This window comes from Dictyostelium discoideum (assembly GCF_000004695.1).
Source record: "Dictyostelium discoideum AX4 chromosome 4 chromosome, whole genome shotgun sequence".
NCBI classification, from domain to species: domain Eukaryota; phylum Evosea; class Eumycetozoa; order Dictyosteliales; family Dictyosteliaceae; genus Dictyostelium; species Dictyostelium discoideum.
The window spans coordinates 63,276-83,275 of NC_007090.3; the positions used below are offsets into that span (position 1 = coordinate 63,276).

At 23.7% G+C, this 20,000-nt stretch overlaps 10 protein-coding genes and 1 non-coding gene across 11 annotated transcripts in view; 6 read left to right on the top strand and 5 right to left on the bottom strand.

Moving 5' to 3' along the window:
* DDB_G0282963 (protein kinase, TKL group) overlaps positions 1-2,533 on the top strand; it is a gene marked incomplete at both ends in the record, with an annotated part of 5,364 nt that extends 2,831 nt beyond the window's left edge. The window contains 2 exons of the mRNA XM_634190.1: positions 1-157; positions 236-2,533. The exon at positions 1-157 is cut by the window's left edge and continues 2,831 nt beyond it. Coding sequence (XP_639282.1) covers positions 1-157; positions 236-2,533 — 2,455 coding nt within the window. The remainder of the gene's footprint in view (positions 158-235) is intronic.
* A 1,325-nt stretch (positions 2,534-3,858) lies between these two features.
* Positions 3,859-4,623, top strand: rdeA (Hpt domain-containing protein; the record flags this gene model as incomplete). The annotated part of the gene is made up of 1 exon (XM_634191.1): positions 3,859-4,623. The coding sequence occupies one exon, from the start codon at positions 3,859-3,861 to the stop codon at positions 4,621-4,623; it is 765 nt and encodes a 254-aa protein (XP_639283.1).
* Positions 4,624-4,789: 166 nt separating this feature from the next.
* DDB_G0282965 (hypothetical protein) lies at positions 4,790-5,893 on the bottom strand (the record flags this gene model as incomplete). Its single annotated transcript, XM_634192.1, has 2 exons — positions 4,790-4,950; positions 5,083-5,893. 2 exons carry the CDS (start codon positions 5,891-5,893, stop codon positions 4,790-4,792), a joined length of 972 nt encoding a protein of 323 aa, XP_639284.1.
* Positions 5,894-6,115: 222 nt separating this feature from the next.
* Positions 6,116-7,147, bottom strand: DDB_G0283061 (hypothetical protein; the record flags this gene model as incomplete). The annotated part of the gene is made up of 1 exon (XM_634193.1): positions 6,116-7,147. The coding sequence occupies one exon, from the start codon at positions 7,145-7,147 to the stop codon at positions 6,116-6,118; it is 1,032 nt and encodes a 343-aa protein (XP_639285.1).
* A 452-nt stretch (positions 7,148-7,599) lies between these two features.
* acadsb (acyl-Coenzyme A dehydrogenase, short/branched chain) lies at positions 7,600-8,841 on the top strand (the record flags this gene model as incomplete). Its single annotated transcript, XM_634194.1, has 1 exon — positions 7,600-8,841. One exon carries the CDS (start codon positions 7,600-7,602, stop codon positions 8,839-8,841), a length of 1,242 nt encoding a protein of 413 aa, XP_639286.1.
* Positions 8,842-8,930: 89 nt separating this feature from the next.
* Positions 8,931-10,559, bottom strand: masB (malate synthase; the record flags this gene model as incomplete). The annotated part of the gene is made up of 1 exon (XM_634195.1): positions 8,931-10,559. One exon carries the CDS (start codon positions 10,557-10,559, stop codon positions 8,931-8,933), a length of 1,629 nt encoding a protein of 542 aa, XP_639287.1.
* A 452-nt stretch (positions 10,560-11,011) lies between these two features.
* Positions 11,012-13,497, top strand: DDB_G0282971 (hypothetical protein; the record flags this gene model as incomplete). Its single annotated transcript, XM_634196.1, has 2 exons — positions 11,012-11,608; positions 11,764-13,497. The coding sequence occupies 2 exons, from the start codon at positions 11,012-11,014 to the stop codon at positions 13,495-13,497; spliced, it is 2,331 nt and encodes a 776-aa protein (XP_639288.1).
* An 886-nt stretch (positions 13,498-14,383) lies between these two features.
* r48 lies at positions 14,384-14,426 on the bottom strand. Its single transcript has one exon.
* Positions 14,427-14,909: 483 nt separating this feature from the next.
* On the top strand, positions 14,910-15,897 carry DDB_G0282973 (hypothetical protein; the record flags this gene model as incomplete). The annotated part of the gene is made up of 2 exons (XM_634197.1): positions 14,910-14,925; positions 15,038-15,897. The coding sequence occupies 2 exons, from the start codon at positions 14,910-14,912 to the stop codon at positions 15,895-15,897; spliced, it is 876 nt and encodes a 291-aa protein (XP_639289.1).
* Positions 15,898-17,431: 1,534 nt separating this feature from the next.
* On the top strand, positions 17,432-18,532 carry DDB_G0282975 (hypothetical protein; the record flags this gene model as incomplete). The annotated part of the gene is made up of 1 exon (XM_634198.1): positions 17,432-18,532. The coding sequence occupies one exon, from the start codon at positions 17,432-17,434 to the stop codon at positions 18,530-18,532; it is 1,101 nt and encodes a 366-aa protein (XP_639290.1).
* A 126-nt stretch (positions 18,533-18,658) lies between these two features.
* The window catches only part of DDB_G0282977 (hypothetical protein), a gene marked incomplete at both ends in the record, with an annotated part of 3,078 nt that continues 1,736 nt past the window's right edge, over positions 18,659-20,000 (bottom strand). Inside the window, one exon of the mRNA XM_634199.1 lies at positions 18,659-20,000. This exon is cut by the window's right edge and continues 1,736 nt beyond it. Within this exon, the coding sequence (XP_639291.1) occupies positions 18,659-20,000 (1,342 nt within the window).

Sequence of the window (20,000 nt, forward strand, 5' to 3'; positions counted from 1 at the left end):
TAAACATTCCTCTTCTCAGAAATCAAAATCTGTTTTCTCAAAGATTATTAAAGAAGGAAAAAAAAGGTTAGCTACCAAATTTAACTCACATCATCATCATAATAGTGGTAATAATAGTAGTAATAGTAATAATAACAATAATGATGATGAAGTACCAGTATGTATTTATAATTATTATTATTATTATTTTTTAAATAAATTACTAATTTTTTTATTTTTTTATTTTTTTTTTTAGACATATATCCATATTTACAGAGGCAATGGAGATGAAAGTTGGAGAGTAAAGGTAACAAGTTCAACGACTGTTAGAGATTTATTATCAATGTCATTGACATCCACTGTAAAAGGTGAACCACCATCATTGAAATTATATTTAACAAGTTCATTGAATTCTTGTACCTGTGTATCAAGTCCAAATAATCTTTCATCGGCACCTGCCGTTTCATCATCATCATCATCTTCGACAACACTAGAAACTACAACTATAATTACATCTGCATCACCATCATCTTCTTCATCATCTTTTACATCTCCCACTACCACAAATTCACTTAATTCTCATTTAAATCACTCGAATAATATTAATAATAATAATAATAATAATACAAATAATAATAATAATAATAATAATAATAATAATAATAATAATAATAATAACAATACTGACCGAACCAATAGTAATTGTACTTGTAATGTAAATAAACCCGAAAAAGAATTAAATGAAGATGATAAAGTTTTAAGCGTTCAGAAAAAGTGGAGTGGCCCTTCAATTTTTGTTTTAAAAAATAATTGTACAAAGTCATCATCATCATCAACATCATCATCATCATCGTCAAATAATACTAATAATAATAATAACAATAATAATACTATTAACAATAATAGTAATAACACCGGAACAAGATACTCAGTGAGTTCAATTACCTCTGAGTCATCCGAACAAAGTAGTAATTCACATAATTCATTAAATAATAACAATCATAATAATAATAATAATAATCATAGTCATAATCATAATAATAGTAATAATAATAATCATCATCATCATCACCACCATCATCATAATAATAATAATAATCAAAATGGTCAACAAGAGGGCGTAGCGGATTCATCATCTAGCTCACCTTGGTCATCACCTGCTTTATCATCACCGTCAAAACAACATTCACTTCAATATTTTGAAAATATACCTACTCTTGCATTGGATTCGACTAATAACAACAATAACAATAATAATGATACAGATTCAACATCATCAAATATGGGTACACCAACTACAAGTAGAAGAATTACAACAATATTTCAAAAACAACATAGTAGAAATAATAGTAGCAACAATCAAAATAACAACAACATTAATAATAATAATAATAATAATAATAATAATAATAATAATAATAATAATGAACATTTAACACCATTATCAAATTCTACATCACTATCTAGTGCATCATCAATATCATTTTTAAATTCTAGTAATGGTAATAATAGTCCTAATAGTAATAATAGTAATAGTAATAATAACAATAATAACAATAATAATAATAATAATAATAATAATAATAAAAAAACTACAACTACGACAACAACAACAACAATGAATAGTAATGGTGAATGTTGGAAAAATGCAGAAAGACCAAGAACTGGAGTTAGATGGATTAGTAGTACAGATTTATTTTTAATAAAAAAGATTGGAGCAGGATCATTTTCAAAAGTTTACAAAGCTAAATATATGGGTGAAATAGTTGCGATCAAAGTATTAAAGGGTGAAGCAACCTCTGAACAAATTGAACTCTTTAAGAAGGAATATGATATACTAAGTTTAGTATCATCACAAAATCTAATTAAATTCTATGGAGCATGTAAAGAGAAAAAGTTGAGAATGGTAACAGAGTATTGTCAACATGGAAGTCTCTATCATATAATGTCAAAGAGAAAGATGGACATATCATGGCCATTGGTATTCAAATGGATGCATCAAGCTGTCGATGGTATCAACTCATTACATACGATGAGACCAGCATTGGTCCATCGTGATATCAAATCTCAGAATCTATTGATAAACTCTCAATTCGATTTAAAGGTTGCCGATTTTGGTCTAGCGAAACCAACAGAACTACAAACTGGTTCCAATTCAACCATTAAGGGTACAATGGCTTATTGTGCACCCGAACTTTACAATGGAATTTCATATAGTGAAAAAGCCGATGTCTATTCACTTGGTATCGTACTTTGGGAGATTACCACTCGTGTCATCACTGGAAAGTATCAAAGACCCTACGAAGATAACACTGAGATTAGCTTTGACTTTCAAATTGTAATCATGTCCTCAAAACAAGGTATACGTCCAACTATGCCCCCAAATGTTCCTCCAAAATTATCCTATCTAATTCAAAAATGTTGGAATCAAGATCCAAACGAAAGACCATCTTGTCAACAAATACTTTTAGCCATAACTTCCCTATATGATGATTATATTTATAATCCTTCAAGATATAATGATTTAATTTTAAATAATGATTTAAATAATTAAAAAATTTAATAAATAAATTAATAGTATTAAAAAAAAAAAAAAAAAAAAAAAAAAAAAAAAAAAAAAAAAAAAATTAAATATACAATTGAAAAGCATGTGAAATAGTAATTCTTCATTGTTTAAAGATTGAATTTAAAAATTTTCTCAAATTTTTTATTTTATTAAATTAATTTTATCTATTCAAATATTAAAAAAAATATTATTAATAATTTATAAATGTTGGTTAAATTTTTTATTAATTTTAATATGATCTTAATTCAATTTCCATTTTATTTATTTTAAAAAAAACTATTAATTATTTATTTGTACAATTTCCGACAACAAAATTTACCCAATTTTGGAATTACTAAATTAATATGGGAAAATTAATTGTGAATAAATTTTTTTTGTCAATCATACTATTTATTTATTTATTTATTATATTTTTTATTTTAATTGTGAATAAATGAAAAAAATTAAAAAAAAAAATAATACGGCCAATGAAAAATTTTTCGCGAAAAGATTGATCTTTTCCGGGATAAATCGATCTTTTTCAAAATAACTTTTTTTGTTCAGAATTAATTCAATTATTCACAGAAAGGTCCATTATATATGGTATGATTATTTTTGAAAATAAAAATAAAACAAGTAAAAAAATGGTAGCAAAAATTTAAATTACAAAAAAAGCGTATTTCAATTTTTTAAAAAAAAAAAACCAAAAATTAGATAAAATAATTAAATAAAACATATTAAAAAAAAAGTTTAAAAAAAAAAAAAAATTTCCCAATTATTCAAGAATAGCAAATTATGTTTATAATTAAGGTTATTAAAATTGAAAAAAAATAAAATAAAATAAAAAAAAAACTAAAATAGATTATGAAAATATTGAAAGATAAAATTGGAATTTGAGAAAAAAAAAAAAAAAAAAAAAAAAAAAAAAAAAAAAAAGGGGGCTGGGGAGGGGTGTTTTAATTTTTAGATCTGAAAAAAAAAAAAAAAATTTTATTTTTTTATTTTTATTATTATTTTTTTTTTTTTTTTTTTTTTTTTTTTTTTTTTTTTTTTTTTTTATTATTTTTTTTTCAATTTAAAAGTTTTTCAAAAAAAAAAAAAAAATAAAATAAAATAAACAAATAATATTTTTTATACAAATAATTAAAAAACATTTTTTTTTTTTTTTCCTAATAATATTTGCAATAAAATAAATTTTAAATTCATTTTTTAATAAAAAAAATAAAAAAAAAAAAATATTAAACCAAAAAAAAAAAAAGTATTAAAAAAATAAAAAAAAAAACAACAAAAAAAAAAAAGTATTAAAAAAAAGAAAAAAAGAAAAATATAAAGAAATGATCTCGGATTACGAAGGACCAACACCAACTAAAAAATTTGATCAAGATATATTATTTGATTACTCTGAAGGTGAAAAGGAATTTACTTTTGAACTTTTAGATTCATATATTTCATCAGTAGAAGAACATTTACCAGAGTTATTGAATTCATTTGAAGCAAAAGATTTAAAGGGTGCAGTACTTCATTCTCATGATATTAAAGGTTCATCAAGTTATATTGGTTGCGAAGCTGTGAGATATGTTAGTGGTAAGATAGAGGCATATTGTAAAAATGATGAATTAGAAAAAGCAGAATCATTTTATCCAGAATTAAAGAAAGAAGTTGAAGAAGTATTTAAAATTTTAAGTGATTTTAAGAAAAATTGGGATAAAAATCATGGTGAAGGTGGTAGTGATGATGGTGGTGATGATAATGAAAGTGAACCAACTGAAAACAATAATAATGATGGTAGTAGTGTAAATAATAATGATAGTAGTAGCGGTGGTGGTGGTAAAGACATAGAAAATAAAAACACAGATGAAAATACTGGAAAGAATCTAAACGAAAGATCTAAATCACCAGTACCCTTACAAACAACATTAAAACCAGTAACTATTGAAACACCCAAAACTGCTTCTGATAAAATTGCAACCGAAACTCCAACTTCTTTAGCTAATAATACCAATAGTAGCAGCAACAATAACAGTAAAAATGAAAATGGTTTAAATAGTAAACAACCTCAAACTTCTTCAAATTCACCAACAAAAATTCAAACAAAATAAAGCAAAAAAAAAAATAAAACAAACAAAAAAAAAAAAAAAAAAAAAAAAAAAAAACTAAATAGGAAAAAAAAAAATAAATAAATAAAATTATGTAATATAAACAAATAGAATTTCAATTTTTTTTTTTTTTCTTTTTTTTTTTCTTTTTTTTACTATATCCTTTATTTTAATATTCTAAATAAACTTTACGAACAATACCATTTTTAATAGAACCATGACATTTTTTAAATTTTTGTTTTGATTTACATGGACAATTTTCGTTTGGACTAACTTTTAATTTTTGAATTGGTCCTTTATTAAATGATTCTCTATATGCATTAATAGATTCTAAAAAAAAAGATATAAGAGTTATTATTATAATTATTAATTAATTATTATTTTAATTATTTATTTTTATTTTATTATTTATTTTATTTTTAATTTAATTTATAAATAAGAAAAAAAAAAAAAAATACATACGAAATAATTGATCAATAAAATTATTTAATTGAGTTGAATTAATTGTTTTATGAACTTTTAAAAAAGAATCCAAAAAATTAACATATTTATTTGGATCATTATTAAGGAAATCATTTGCTAATGGATTTGGAGTTGTTACTTGATGAATTAATTTTTCATTCCAACAACCATCTTGAAAGATGATAATATTTTCAGGTGGACCTTTTAATTCGATAGCAGGATCAACGAAATCGTTAATGATTGAAATTGAATTTAATAATGTTTGATTGATTGAACAAGTTTGAAGGTTTTCTAAAGAGATTCTAGCCAATTGTGGTGTTTTATCATCCAAAGAGATACTAATACTTTCAACGACATTAATCTCTTTAAATTCTATTAAATCTTTTAATTTCTCTTTTAATTTCTCTTGAATATCAAACCAAATCAATTCAATTGTTGAATTGGTTTCTTGTTGTTTTGCAACGGCATCTTTTCTAACTGGTATATTAAAACATCTCCAAACCATGATTTTATTGGCAGAACCATTCTCCTCATCCATTAATACATATTGTAATTCCTCTTCAATCTTTCCTAAACTAATATTATCATCATAATTTGCATCTACATGTACAAATGATACACGATTCTTTGATTTAATTATGAATACACTCGAATCTAATGTAATCTCATCTGTATAAAATCTAATATTTGATCTCTCTTTAAATAATATTTCATCTCTTCTATTTCTTGCTATATATCCAATTGGTACTAAATAATTTAATTTTGATTTTTCATTAACACCATTATTAATTTCTTGTGTTGTAAATATCATTTTTTTTATTTTATTAATTATATATAGTTTTTAAATAAAAAATAAAATAAAATAAAAAAAAAAAAAAATAAAAATAAAAATAAAAATAAAAAATCTTTTTTGTTGGTTTGAAAAAAAAAAAAAAAAAAAAAAGTGAAAATAAAAAATCTTTCGTTCGTTTTTTTTTTTTGTTGGTTTGAAAAAAAAAAAAAAAAAGATATTTAATCCTTTTTCATTGGATTGTTAAGATTGTTGTTGTTGTTGTTGTTGTTGTTGTTGTTGTTGTTGTTGTTGTTGTTGTTGTTGTTGTTGTTGTTGTTGTTGTTGTTGTTGTTGTTGAAAAGTAGAAGGATTAACTTTTGGATCATCATATGATACAGTTAATAATGTTAAAGGTTCTGGAGAAGCAGTTGGAGGAGCAGCACCTCTATCTTTTTTATCTTTAATTTCTTCCAATTGTTGAATTGAAATTTCTCCTTCACCAACTTTAATTAAGGAAGCAACCATAATTCTAACTTGATTATGAAGGAAAGCTCTAGCTTTAATTTCTATACCAAAATATTGTAAACCTGTATTTTTTTTATCTAGATTCTTTTCACCATCACCAATTGGATAATTTGTATTTGATCTTGAAATATTTTGAAAAGATGGATTATATTGAAAAATATCTGGTAATGGTAAATCATAAATTTTAATATGAGAAATTGATCTAATTGGTCTAGTGGATGAACATTTTGCACTCCTAAAACTTGAGAAATCATGAGTACCAATGAACATTTCCGAAGCTTTTCTCATTTCATCAAGATTTAAAATGGGACCAACCAGATATACTCTATCCAATAATTCCAATGGAATTTGTTTTCTCCCACAATTTGCCATTACTCTATAGAGATAGGTTCTAGAGGTTGCATTAAATCTACAATGAAATTTGTCATCAACAATCTCTGTTTTTATAATTCTAATTGATTTTAAATATTCTTTACCAACATTATAATTTATTGCCATTGTTAATTCTTCTGGTGATAATAGTGGCATTTCAATACCACTTTTTGATGTACGAGTTTTAACATCAAAATGTGAAACTTGTCCAACTGCACTAACACCATGATCTGTTCTACTTGACCCAACAATTGGTATTTTATAACCATGAATTTTCTCTAATGAATCTTCTAATACTTGTTGAACTGGTAATTTTACAACTGGATACTTTAATCGTTGAAATCCAGTAAATGATTTACCAATATATTCATATATAATCTTATATCTTGGTGACATTTTTTTTTAAAAAAATTATATATTTATAATTTTGTAAAAGGTTGCGTAAACAAAAAAAAAAAAAAAATAAAAATAAAAATAAAAAAAAATAAAAAAAAATAAAAAAAAAATTTTGGTATTTATATTTGATTTTTTAAAAAAAAAAAAAAAACAGTGTTTGGGAGTAAAATAAAAAATTTAAAATAGTTTTTATAAATATAAATTATTTTTCTATTAATTTTAAAAAAAAAAAATATCTAAAATAAATAATGGACAAAACCTTATAAAAAAATGAATTTATTTTTTTAATTTTTATTTTAACCCATATCTCGAAATGTTTAAAATTTTTAAAATATGAAATTAAAAAAATTTTATGAAATTTAATTTTTTTTTTTTATTTTTTTTTATTTTTTTAATATTTCTTTCTCTCTCTCAACACATTAAAATTTTTTTAAACACGTTAAATAAAAAAAATGATTAAAAAATTAATATTAGATCCAAAGAATGTATCAATAATTAAAAATGGTATTAGAAATTATTCAAAATCAAAATCATTTATTCAACCAATTACAACATTATCAGAAGAGGAAACTTTATTAAAAGAAACTGTTGCAAATTTTGCAAATGAAAAAGTTAGACCATTAGTAAAGGTTATGGATGAAACATCAGAATTAAATAAAGGATTATTAAAAGATTTATTCGATATGAATTTAATGGGTATTGATATTTCAGATAGTTATGGTGGAGCCAATATGAATTTTATGGGATCAATCATTGCTATTGAAGAATTAGCAAAAGTTGATCCAGCCATTAGTGTAATAGTAGATGTACAAAATACACTCGTTAACAATTGTATCAATCGTTATGGTAGCATACAACAAAGAGAAAAGTATTTATCAATGTTGGCAACCAACACAGTTGGTAGTTTTTGTCTAAGTGAATCAGGCTCAGGTTCTGATGCATTCGCATTGGCAACTCGTGCAGTCAGACAATCAGATGGCACATTCGTTTTAAATGGCACTAAACAATGGATCACAAATGCCAAAGAGGCAGGTGTTTTCATCGTTATGGCAAATGTCGACCCATCACAGGGTTACAAAGGTATCACTGCCTTCATTGTTGAATCTAATAATCCAGGTTTAAGAATTGGTAAGAAGGAGGATAAATTAGGTATTAGAGCAAGCAGTACTTGTGAAGTTATTTTGGACAATTGTGTGGTAAAACCAACTGATATCCTCGGTGAATTGGGTAGAGGTTATAAAATTGCTATCGAGGGTTTAAATGAAGGTCGTATTGGTATCGCTGCTCAAATGTTGGGTTTAGCTCAAGGTGTATTCGATTCAACTATTCCTTACTTGATGGAACGTAAACAATTTGGTAAACCAATCGCTACTTTCCAAGGTATGCAATTCACTTATGCAGATTTAGCTGTAGATATTGAAGCTGGTAGACTTTTAACTTATAATGCAGCTCGTATTAAAGAAGCTGGTCTACCATTTGTTTTCCAAGCTTCAATGGCAAAACTTCATTGTTCACGTGTCGCTGAAAAAGCAGCTTCTGCTTGTATTTCAATGTTGGGTGGTGTTGGTTTCACTAAAGAATTCCCTGCTGAAAAATTCTTTAGAGATTCAAAAGTTGGTCAAATTTATGAAGGTACTTCAAATATTCAATTACAAACAATTGCAAAAGAAATTGTTAAAAATTTTAATAAATAAAATAAAAAATTAAACAAAATAAATAATATTTAAAAAAAAAAAAAGTAAGAAAAAAAAAATAAAAAATCAAATTTATTTTTAAATTAATTTTATAAATTTGATTTTAAAATAATTATATCTTTGTTTAAATTTAAAAGATATGGATATAATAATGTTGGCATAAAATCAATTAATTGATTTGAAGTTAAAAATTGAATTATTAATCTTTTAATTGTTTCATGTTGATTATTTGTAAATTTAATATCATCTTGTTGTTGTTGTTGTTTTAAAGATTTTTCAATATCATTTAAATTTATTAAAATTGTTGAAATATTTAAAAGTTTATTATTATCTTCTTTAATTGCAACACCAAATTTTAACCATTTCCAAAGTAAAACACGATTAATTTCAGAGGTAGCTAAATCTTCAATTACGCCATTAATAGATGATGCACCTTTTTCTTTAAAAATCCAATTTCCAATGTAAATATATAAAACTGTTAAATAAGATTTAACATCTTGAATTGATACAGAAGCGATTGGATAATTATGATTGAATTTATTTTCCAATGTTAAACCTTTACAAGTTTTAATTAAATTTGAAAAATATTGATCACATTGAATAGGTGAAAATTTAAATAAACGATTTGAAGATAAATGATTTGTATTATCATTACCAATCACCTCTTTAAAAGCATTTCTACAAGCGGATACAGCAGATTTATGAGCTATTAATGCACCATCGAACCCCATTTTAGCTTCTTCTTTTTTTCCATTGAAAATAGAGAGTAGCTCTTTATCTGATAGGGTTTGACCAACATTGGTTGGATAATGAGGTGCCATACCACCAGTAGCTAAACAACCTCTTTTGTGTGAAATATTTGATAAAAGATTATAATAAGATACTAAAAACTCTTGATTAAATGATAACATTGATTTTGAAGGAATATTATAGTTTGGTAATTGACTAAACTTTTTAATGTAAGAAAAGATGTAATCCCATCTACCAGTATTTAAAGCGATACAATGGTCACGTAAATAATATATAATCTCTTCCATTTCAAAGGAAGCTAAAATATTCTCAATCAATACGATTGCTTTAATTGTGAATGGTGGTATTGATAATAACTGTTCACATCGCTTCAAGAGTGAATCCCACCATTGTGCTTCACGATAATTTTCAATCTTTGGTATGTAAAGGAATGGTCCACGATTCATCTCTATTAGCTTTGCTGCATTATTGAATAGAAATACACCCAAATCAAATATCGTACCTGAAATTGGGACACCATCAACACAATGATTAATTTCATCTAAATTCATCGAACGAGGTCTAACCAATAATAATGCTTTATTGGATTGATTCAATCTATTATCATTTACAATCTTGTTAATGTTTGATTGTGCCTTTAAATTATTTGAATGAGATGGTGAATAACCGTCATCGAAATCAACTTGAACACCATTACTACCACTTTCAACACATTCAACCATGCTTTGATAATTGGTAACATCTAAACAAACTATATCAACACTTCTATCTTGAAGAATCTTTGGAATCTCTCTAATCTTCCATGTTGAATCATTACGAATTTCAAATGTTTCAATTGGTTTCTTTAAACATTTACCAAGACTTTGAGTTATATTTGATTGAATTAATATTCTTTCCTTTAATAATTCTTGTCTTTTCCCTTCAAATTCTAAATGTAAGACTTTTAGAAATTCATTAATTTTTTCCATTTCAAATAATTAATTTAATTTAAAAAAAAAAAAAAATTAAAATTAAAAAAAAAAAATTAAAAAAAAAATTAAAAAATAAAATATTAAAAAAATAATTTTTAAAAAAAAAAAAAAAATTAAAAAAAAAAAAAAGATATTTTTAATTTTTTTGTCCACACTGTTTTTTTCATTATTTTAAAATAATAAATTAAAAATAAAAAACTTTTCCCATTAATTTTTATTTTTTTTTTGTTTTTATTTTTTTTTTTTTTTTTTTTTTTTTTTTGTTTAACTTTTTTATTTATTTTTTTTACAAGATTGATTTTTTTTTTTTTAATTGTATATATATATAAAACACATATGTAAAATTTCCATAGACAAAAATAATATATTAAGATAATTGTAATAAAAAAAAAAAAAAAAAGGAAAATTAAAAAAAAAAAAAAAACGAATTGTAATAAATAAAAAAAAATATGAATAATGTTGTAGAAAACGAAAAAGAGAAATTTAATATTTTTGGAGAGATATCAAATGGATCTACAACACATTCGACATCAACATCATCATCATCTTCAGATGTTTATTTATCAACTGGATGGCCAACATTTACAACATCCTTCATAACGAATATAGTAATTGGATCGGTTATAATGATAATATTCTTTTTTCTTCGAATTATTTATAGAAACTTTTATAATGCAAGATTAATAAAAAGTAATGGATTAAATTCAGTTTTAATAACATCACCATTTCAATGGATTATATATACAATCTCATATCAAATGGAATCAATTTTTGAATCACGTGGTATCGATGCCTATATGCATCTTCAATTTCTTTATCTTTGTATTCAAATCCTATCAATCATTATGGTATTTGGTATTGGAATTTTATTACCAATCAATTATACAAGTATAACTGAAGAAACTGCAAATGTTGTATTAAATACTTTAGATACTGTAACAGTTGGTACTATACAACCAAATTCTAAAAGACTTTGGGCTCATACTTTATCAATTCCAATATTTACAATGGTTGCTTTTTATTTTTTTCAAAAAACAAATACAATTGTAAGTTAAATTAAATAAATAAAATTATTATTATTATTATTATTATTATTATTATTATTATTATTATTATTATTATTATTATTATTATTATTATTATTATTATTATTATTATTATTATTATTATTATTAATTCTTTATTCTTTTTGTTAAAATAGTATTTAGAAAAAAGAATTAGATGGATGTCAAAACATAATGAAAGAAATTATACAGTTTTAGTTAGAGAAATGAGTAGATCAATTTCAAATGCAGATGATATGAGAGAATTTTTTAGTAGATTTTTTGATAGTAAAGCGATATTATCATGTCATATCATTTATAAGGAAGCGAAATTAAGATCACTTTGGAGAAAACATAAACATGTTCAAAGATCATTGGAGAGAGTTTTATCAGAATCCGATATAAAGGGTGTACCACCAACAAGAGCTGTGGGTTGGAGACCTGGTATGTTTGGAGGTAAAACTGTTGATAGTGTTGAATATTTCACAAAGAAATTGGAGCAGGTTGATAAGGAGTTAAGAATTGCACAAGAGGAAGCCTCAATAAAGAAGGATCTTTCAATCTCTCAAGATTTAGCTTGGAGAGTATCAAATATAACAGCAAGTAATATAAAGAAACTTACCAATATGACTTCAACCGCTGGTTTTATAACTTTTTCAAGAATGGCTTTTGCTTCTCAAGCTGCTCAATGTCTATTCTCAAAGAATATCGAAAAGTTTAAAGTAACTCCTGCACCTGAAATTAAAAATATCAAATGGAAGAATATGATCGTACCAAATCGTAGTAGATTCCTAAGAAGAATCGTTAGTTCAATCATTTTCTTTGTAATATTTTGTTTTTATACCATTCCTGTCACTGCCATCTCTGCCGTGAGTAATATTCAAACACTTTCAAAGGTACCTGTTTTAAATTGGCTCTTGGAGGTTGTCAATTTGGATGATACACTTCGTGGTTTCGTTGAGGGTTATTTACCATCATTGGCATTGGTTTTATTCCTTGCATTGTTACCATTGTTTATAAAGATCATCATTCATTTCAATAAAGAAGATACTCGTACTCAATTCTATCACAAGGTATTCACTGTGTATTGGGCATTCTTGGTGACAAATGTATTCTTGGTTGTATCGATCGCTGGTACAGTTCTTGGTATTTTGTTTAAAATGTTGGAAAATCTTACATTAAAAGATATCGCTACACTCCTTGGTCAATCTTTACCAAAACAATCATCATTCTTTATCAATTATATTTTGGTTCAAGCTTTAACCTCGGTACCAATGGATATCGTTAGACCCATTGAATTGATTGCTGGTATCATTAGATCAAGTAGAGAATCATCATTTGGTCAAAAAATGAAAGCATTATCACATGATGATCCAACCTCTTTAAATTCAATCAAATATGCAAGAGAGTTGCTAATCTTTGTCATTACACTCTCATATAGTACATTGTCACCTTTGATTTTACCATTTGGTTTACTTTATTTCCTTATGGATTTCTTTGTCTCAAAGTATAATCATATCTACTCTTTTTGTCCTAAATATCAATCGGGTGGTATGATTTGGCCTTTGGTTTTCAATCGTCTTTGTATTGGTTTGGTAATTTATCAATTAACTGGAATTGGTTTATTCGTTTTAAAAACTTTTATACCTGGTATTGTCATTAGTTTCTTAATGCCATTCTTTACTCTCTTCTATTGGTGGAGAAATGTTGACAAATATAAAAAACCTTCTTCAGTTCTCTCACTTGATATTTGTCCAGAAGAAGATTACTTTGGAAATGAATTTGTCAAATCTTATGAAGATCCTGTATTATCAATTGCTGATTTAGAAATTAATAATAACTTTAAAAATGATCATAATTTTAATCATCATAATTTAATTAATAAAGTTTAATAAAAAAAAAAAAAATTAAATAAAAAAAAAAAAAAAAATGTATATATTTTTTTCCAAACCATAAATCATTAAGTAGCCCAGAAAATGACAGTTTTGTCATGAATTATTTTTTAAAAAATAAAAAAATTTAAATTAAACAATCAAATAAAAAAATAAAAAAATAGTATTTTTTTATTTTTTTATTTGATTGTTTAATTTAAATAGTATGGAATCAAATTATTAAATAAATATTAATAAAAATAATAATAACTTAAATAATAATAAATAATAATAATATTTATAATATAATAATAATAATCAATTATTCAACTATCAAATAAACTTTTTTTTGCAATAATTATAATAGCATTATTAATTACCCTCCATTTTTTACAATATATTTTAAATTTATATACCACAATTTATTTCACAATTAACACGACAGCAAATTAATACAGTCATTGGAACACCAAATGAAATACTAACTACTGCTACTTATAAAGCAACAAATAAACCATAGTAACAACAGATTTTAATACAAATTCAACTAATACACCATAATCAACAATTACAATTCACCATCACTGGTATTTATCATATTGTACCAACCAATCTAAATGCTGCTGGTACTAGAACTTCGTCACCAAAGGTACAACAATATGTAAATCCACCACCACCATCACCACAACCATCAAATGCACAACAATGTGTAAATCCACCGCTACGACAACAATAAGAACAACAAATTAATCATAGGAATACCAACAACTACACCAACAACCATGATTTAAAAGGATGATACTTGTATTAATGGTTTTGGTGATAAAATTCCAGCTTTAAATAAAAAATTATTGCAGCTCTAATTTTTAAACGATAGTCCCAAATAAAAAATAATTAAAAAAAAGACAAGCTGACGGGAGGTTTTCTGCAAGATTTGCTGTAACTTAAATGTTTTACACATTTAAAAAAAGAATTAAAAAATTTTTGTGGGATAGTATCTAACCAAATTAAAAAAAAAAAAAAAACTCTTTTTTATTTTCTTATTAAATTATCAAAAAAATAATTAAGAATTTTTTTTTTTTTTTTTTTAAACAAAAAGCCTTTTTTTTCCATCAGTAATTAATTTGCATTTATTAAATCAAAAAATCAGATGTTGGACTGGAAATATTCTCTCCACGATATTATCTTTTCCCCTCAAAAAAAAAAAAAATAAAATAATAAACAATGTTATATGATCAAACTAATTAATTATTTTGATCAAATTTTTCAATACTATTATGTTAATTATTATTTTCCTTTTTTTTTTTTTTTCCACACTAAATAACATTTTTAAAAATAACCATTTTCAAAAATAAAAAAAAATAAAAAAATTAAAATTTTATAAAAAATATCTTTTTTTTCGTGTCGCGTTGGCCAAAAATAAAAAAAAATAAATGCATTTTGATTTTTGTTTTGTTTTGTTTTTTTTTTTTATTTTTTTTTTTTTTTATTATTATATTTTATAACCACACAAATATGCAGAAAAAAAATAATAAATTTATTTTAATTACAATTATTTTAGTAATTTTATTTGTAATTACCAATAGCCAAACAACAAGTAAAGAAGAATTTTTAAGTAAAATTGATCAATATCTTTTAGAAGATTCTTTATTATTGAATAATGGAGATAAAGAATATAATGAATTAGAGAAACAAATGATTGAACAAATTTATAGAGATGCATTAAAACGTATTAAAAATAGATTGGTTGAACAACAACCAATTCAATTTAATCCACCAACTTATAATCAAACAGTGATTGATGCATTTTCATCAAAAACTTTATTAAATCCACAACAAAATCTTACCTATAATCCATATGATCTTCAAAATTTAAATACAACATTAAATGATTCAGTTTGTGGTGTACTATATCCAAATGAAAATGATCGTTCAACTTATTATTTAGTGAATTATACATCTGCTCAAGAAGCGGAATCAGCAGGTGCTTTCATAACTCATCTTCATAATTGTGGTTATTGTTCAACAACTAAAGATTTAGCTATGTATATGTTTCACTTTGATTTAACATCACCAATTAGAGATTGTGGAATTGTTTCTTTCATTTCCTATGAAGCCTCTTTAGATTGTATTCAACATTCAGCTGGTTTAACCTATAATTGTGCTGTGATTTGGTTATATGATGCTTTAAACACTAGAAAGGATTGTCTCGATATTTGTCTCTACGATTGGATAATGCATATTCCAAATAATGTTCCTGCAAATTCAACAATCTTAAATCCTTGTATTCAATGTGATGAAGATAAAAGTGGTCCTATCTTTAAATTGGTTGCTGCAAGAACTCGTAGAGATAGTGGTTTATTAAGTGCTATCAATAGACCACCCAATTCAATCTATAACATTACTCATTATTATTATTAAAATATCTTTTTTTTATTGTACAATTAAATTCTAAAATTTTTAAAAAATAAATATCTCACTTAAAATTTTCCACTTTTTTAGGATTAATTTTTTTTTTTTTTTTTTCTTTTTATATTATATTGTATAATTGGTTCACTTTACCAAAAAAAAAAAAAAAAAAAAAATAGAAATCTAAAATTTAGTAATTTCAATGTTATATTTATTTTTAGATTTTTGATAATATTTTTAATATTTCAAATTTCATTAAAATTTTTATTTTCATTTTTTTAATTATATTTATAATATGAATTTAGTATAGATAAATATAAGAAAACAAAATAAATAACAATAGAAATTTTCCAAATTATCTAAAAAAAATTTAAAAAAAATTTTAAAATCAAGTAATAAATTAATAAATAATAATAAAATTAAATTTTTTTTTTATAATCCCAATGATAACTCTAAAAATAAAATGTTTAATTGAGACAACAAAAAAAAATTAAAAAAAAAAAAAAAAAACAGAATATTAACATTTTTTTTATTATACTAAATTCTAATTAAAAATAAATAAAATTTAATCATTGCTATAAAAAATAAAATAAAATAAAATAAAATAAAAAAAATTAAATATAATATAAAATAATTTTTTATTTTTTTTTTAAGCCTTCAAAGAATATTTTTGTTGAAAATAATTAATTAAACCATTGTTTAAAATTAAATATTTAATTCTTTTTTTTTTTTTTTTTTTATGGGGTGTTTTTAAACACGATATAATAAAAAAAATGTAAATGAATTTAAAAAATAAAATAAAATAATAAAAAAAAAAAAAAAAAAATTAAATTAAAATGAATAGGATCTTTAAAAAGTTCCATTTTAAGAGTTCTGTTTATTTAGAACTTATAGGGGGGGGGGGGTGATTCATATTAATATTAAATCAAATATTTAAAATTTTATTTGTTCAATTTATGTATATCTTTTTTTTTTTTTTTTTTTTAATCAATCAAATTTAAAAATAAATCATTGATTGAGTTTATTATTATTTATTTATTATTTATGTTTATCAATTTTTTTTTTTTTTTTTTTTTTTTTTGATTTTTTTTTTTTTTTGGTAATAAATATATTCAATCATTGATAGTTTATAAAAATAATTGAATTTTTTTTTTTTAAATACTATGAAATTAATTTAAAAATTTCTTTTTTGGATATAATAGATCAAAAAAACAAACCCATTTTTGGATTAAAAAAAAAAATAAAAAATTATAAAAAAAACCTTTTAGAGTAAACTTTGCAATAGGGTTTTTTATTTTTTTATTTTTTTTTTTTATTTTTATTGTAATAAAATTGCAAAAAGGGTCAACTCCAGAGAAAAAAAACTATTGATTAAAATTTACCACGTACTAATTTTAAAACAAACCCATAAAATAAAACAAAAAAAGAGTATATAAATAAAAAAATAAAAAATTATATATTTTAAATAAAAATAATAAATAAACAATATTATTAAAAAAAATATTTAAATAAACTTTTTATTAAATAAAATTAAAAATTAATAACAATGTTTTTCCAAGAAAGAAATTTTGCTTATGCGTATGAAATATTAGAATATTTGAAAAACAATAATAGAGATAGAAATGGTTTATACGATGAAACAATTTATAATTACATTAAAAACGATGTCAAATGTCCAAAAAATTTAGATGAAATAATAGAATTAATAATCTCACATCAATTAGAATCATCAACAACCAAGTGTTTCGATAAACATTACAAAACCCTTAGAGGAACATTCCCAATCAAAACATTTGGTTCAACCGCTACAATCTCTGCTTTCCATTTAGTCTATGAAGCTGATGTTATTGAAATATTCTCCAAATTACATGGTCCAAAGCATAGAAAGTCAAAGACTGCTATGAATGTATTCCGTAAAGAGCATGACTTATACTTTCCAGGTTTCCATTCCGCATTTGATCAATTCATCTCACATTGCAATGATTGTAATCAAAAGAAACTTATTTCTAGTGAAAAAAAGAACCATGTATCCAAGCAATTGGATCTTATTAAACAACAACTCAATGACATAGCTCTTAGACAACATTTTTTTTCAAATATTACACAACAATTTCAAAACCATCATCAACCACAACCACAACCACAACCACAACCACAACCACAACCACAACCACCAATTAATGTATCAAATGAATACCAAAATGATATTAATAATTCAATAATGGTTGATAATCTACCAATTCAACTTCCACAACCAATTTTGCCACAACAAACTTATCAACCAATTCAACAACAACAACCAATTCAACAACAACAACCAATTCAACAACAACAACAACAACAACAACAACAACAACAACAACAACAACAACAACAACAACAACCAATTCAACAACAACAACCAACTCAACAACAACCAATTCAACAACAACCAATTCATCAACAACCAATTCAACAACCATCACCACCACTACAACATCCAAAAATTATTTTCTGTAAAAAACCTGTTGTAAAATCAAATGGTCAAAAGAAGCATACCATTGAAATAAGTGATGATTCTCAAGATGATGATGAAGATGTTGTTGAGATTAGAAATAATAATAAGAGACAAAGACTAATCACTATTCAAATTAATATGAATGAGTAATGTAAATAAACTATAATATTATTAATATATAAAAATAATAATAAAAAAAGTAAAAAAAAAAAAGCATATATATATAAAAAAAGAAAATAAAAAAAAAAAAATGTTATTGGAAAAAAAAAAAAAACTTTAAAATAATTTCTTTTTTATTTTTGTTGCTATTTGATTCTTTTGTTTTGAAATTGGTTGATTATTATTATTATTATTATTATTATTATTATTATTATTATTATTATTATTATTATTATTATTATTATTATTATTATTATTAATGATGCCATTATTACTATTTCCATCATAATTTAATGATTTAAAAGATGAACTTGTTGAAATTGGTGATGAGTTTGGTGGTGATATACAATTCGGTGAGTTTTGATTTGAATTTTGATTACTACTATTATAATTAATTTGTTGCTGTTGTTGTTGTTGTTGTTGTTGTTGTTGTTGTTGTTGTTGTTGTTGTTGTTGTTGTTGTTGTTGTTGTTGTTGTTGTTGTTGAGGTATTTGTGATAATTGTTCTGATGTTTGTATTGGTTGTTGTGAAGTTTGTGATATTTGTACTGGTGAAGGAAATGATAATGGTTGTAGTGATAATTGTGATGATGGAAGTTGTGGTGAATGTATTGATGATGAAAGTTGTTGCTGTTGAGATTGTTGTTGAGATTGTTGTTGAGATTGATGTTGAGATTGTTGTTGATGTGATGATGGAAGTAGTTGTTGATAATAAGCTTGAATTCTATCATCTAAAGCTTTTTTAAATATTTTACGAGCTTTTTCTTTTTTAAATATATTTTTCCAATCTTCTTTACTATAGTTTCTAGTTTGCTCAATACTAAATATACCATGAGCATTTAATTGATCCTTTAAATAATTTATAAGGGATTGATCTAATTTATAAATATAGAATGAATCGATCCATTTATCTCTTTCTTGAAGTTCATTTTGGCCTGGTAATTGTAATGGTATTCCATTACCATTGAGTGAAGCTGTTGGTGGTGATAAACTATTTTGTGATCTTGGTGTTGTTGGTTGATTTGTCGATGATGTAGGTACCACTTGTAATACAGATGGTGAAGATAATTGTAATGTTTTATTACCAACGCTACCATTTATATTAATTACATTATTATTATTACCATTCATAATATTGATATTAGAACTATTATTATTATTATTGTTGTTATTATTATTATTATTAAAACCTCTTGGTGTTTGTTGTGATGTAATTGGTGAAGAATTTAATTGAATTGGTGAAGAATGATTACTATTACTACTATTTGATGATGATGAAGAATTTGAAAGTTTTAATGATTTTTTACTACTTTTATCTTTACTACTTTTTTCATTGAGTGATGCTTCCACAACGAATGGCTCATTATAATCCAAATCATAATAAACATTCTTTAGGAATGGATAAGATGATCTATCCCATTCATCTAGTATAACGAAATAAAACAATGTAAACATTTCA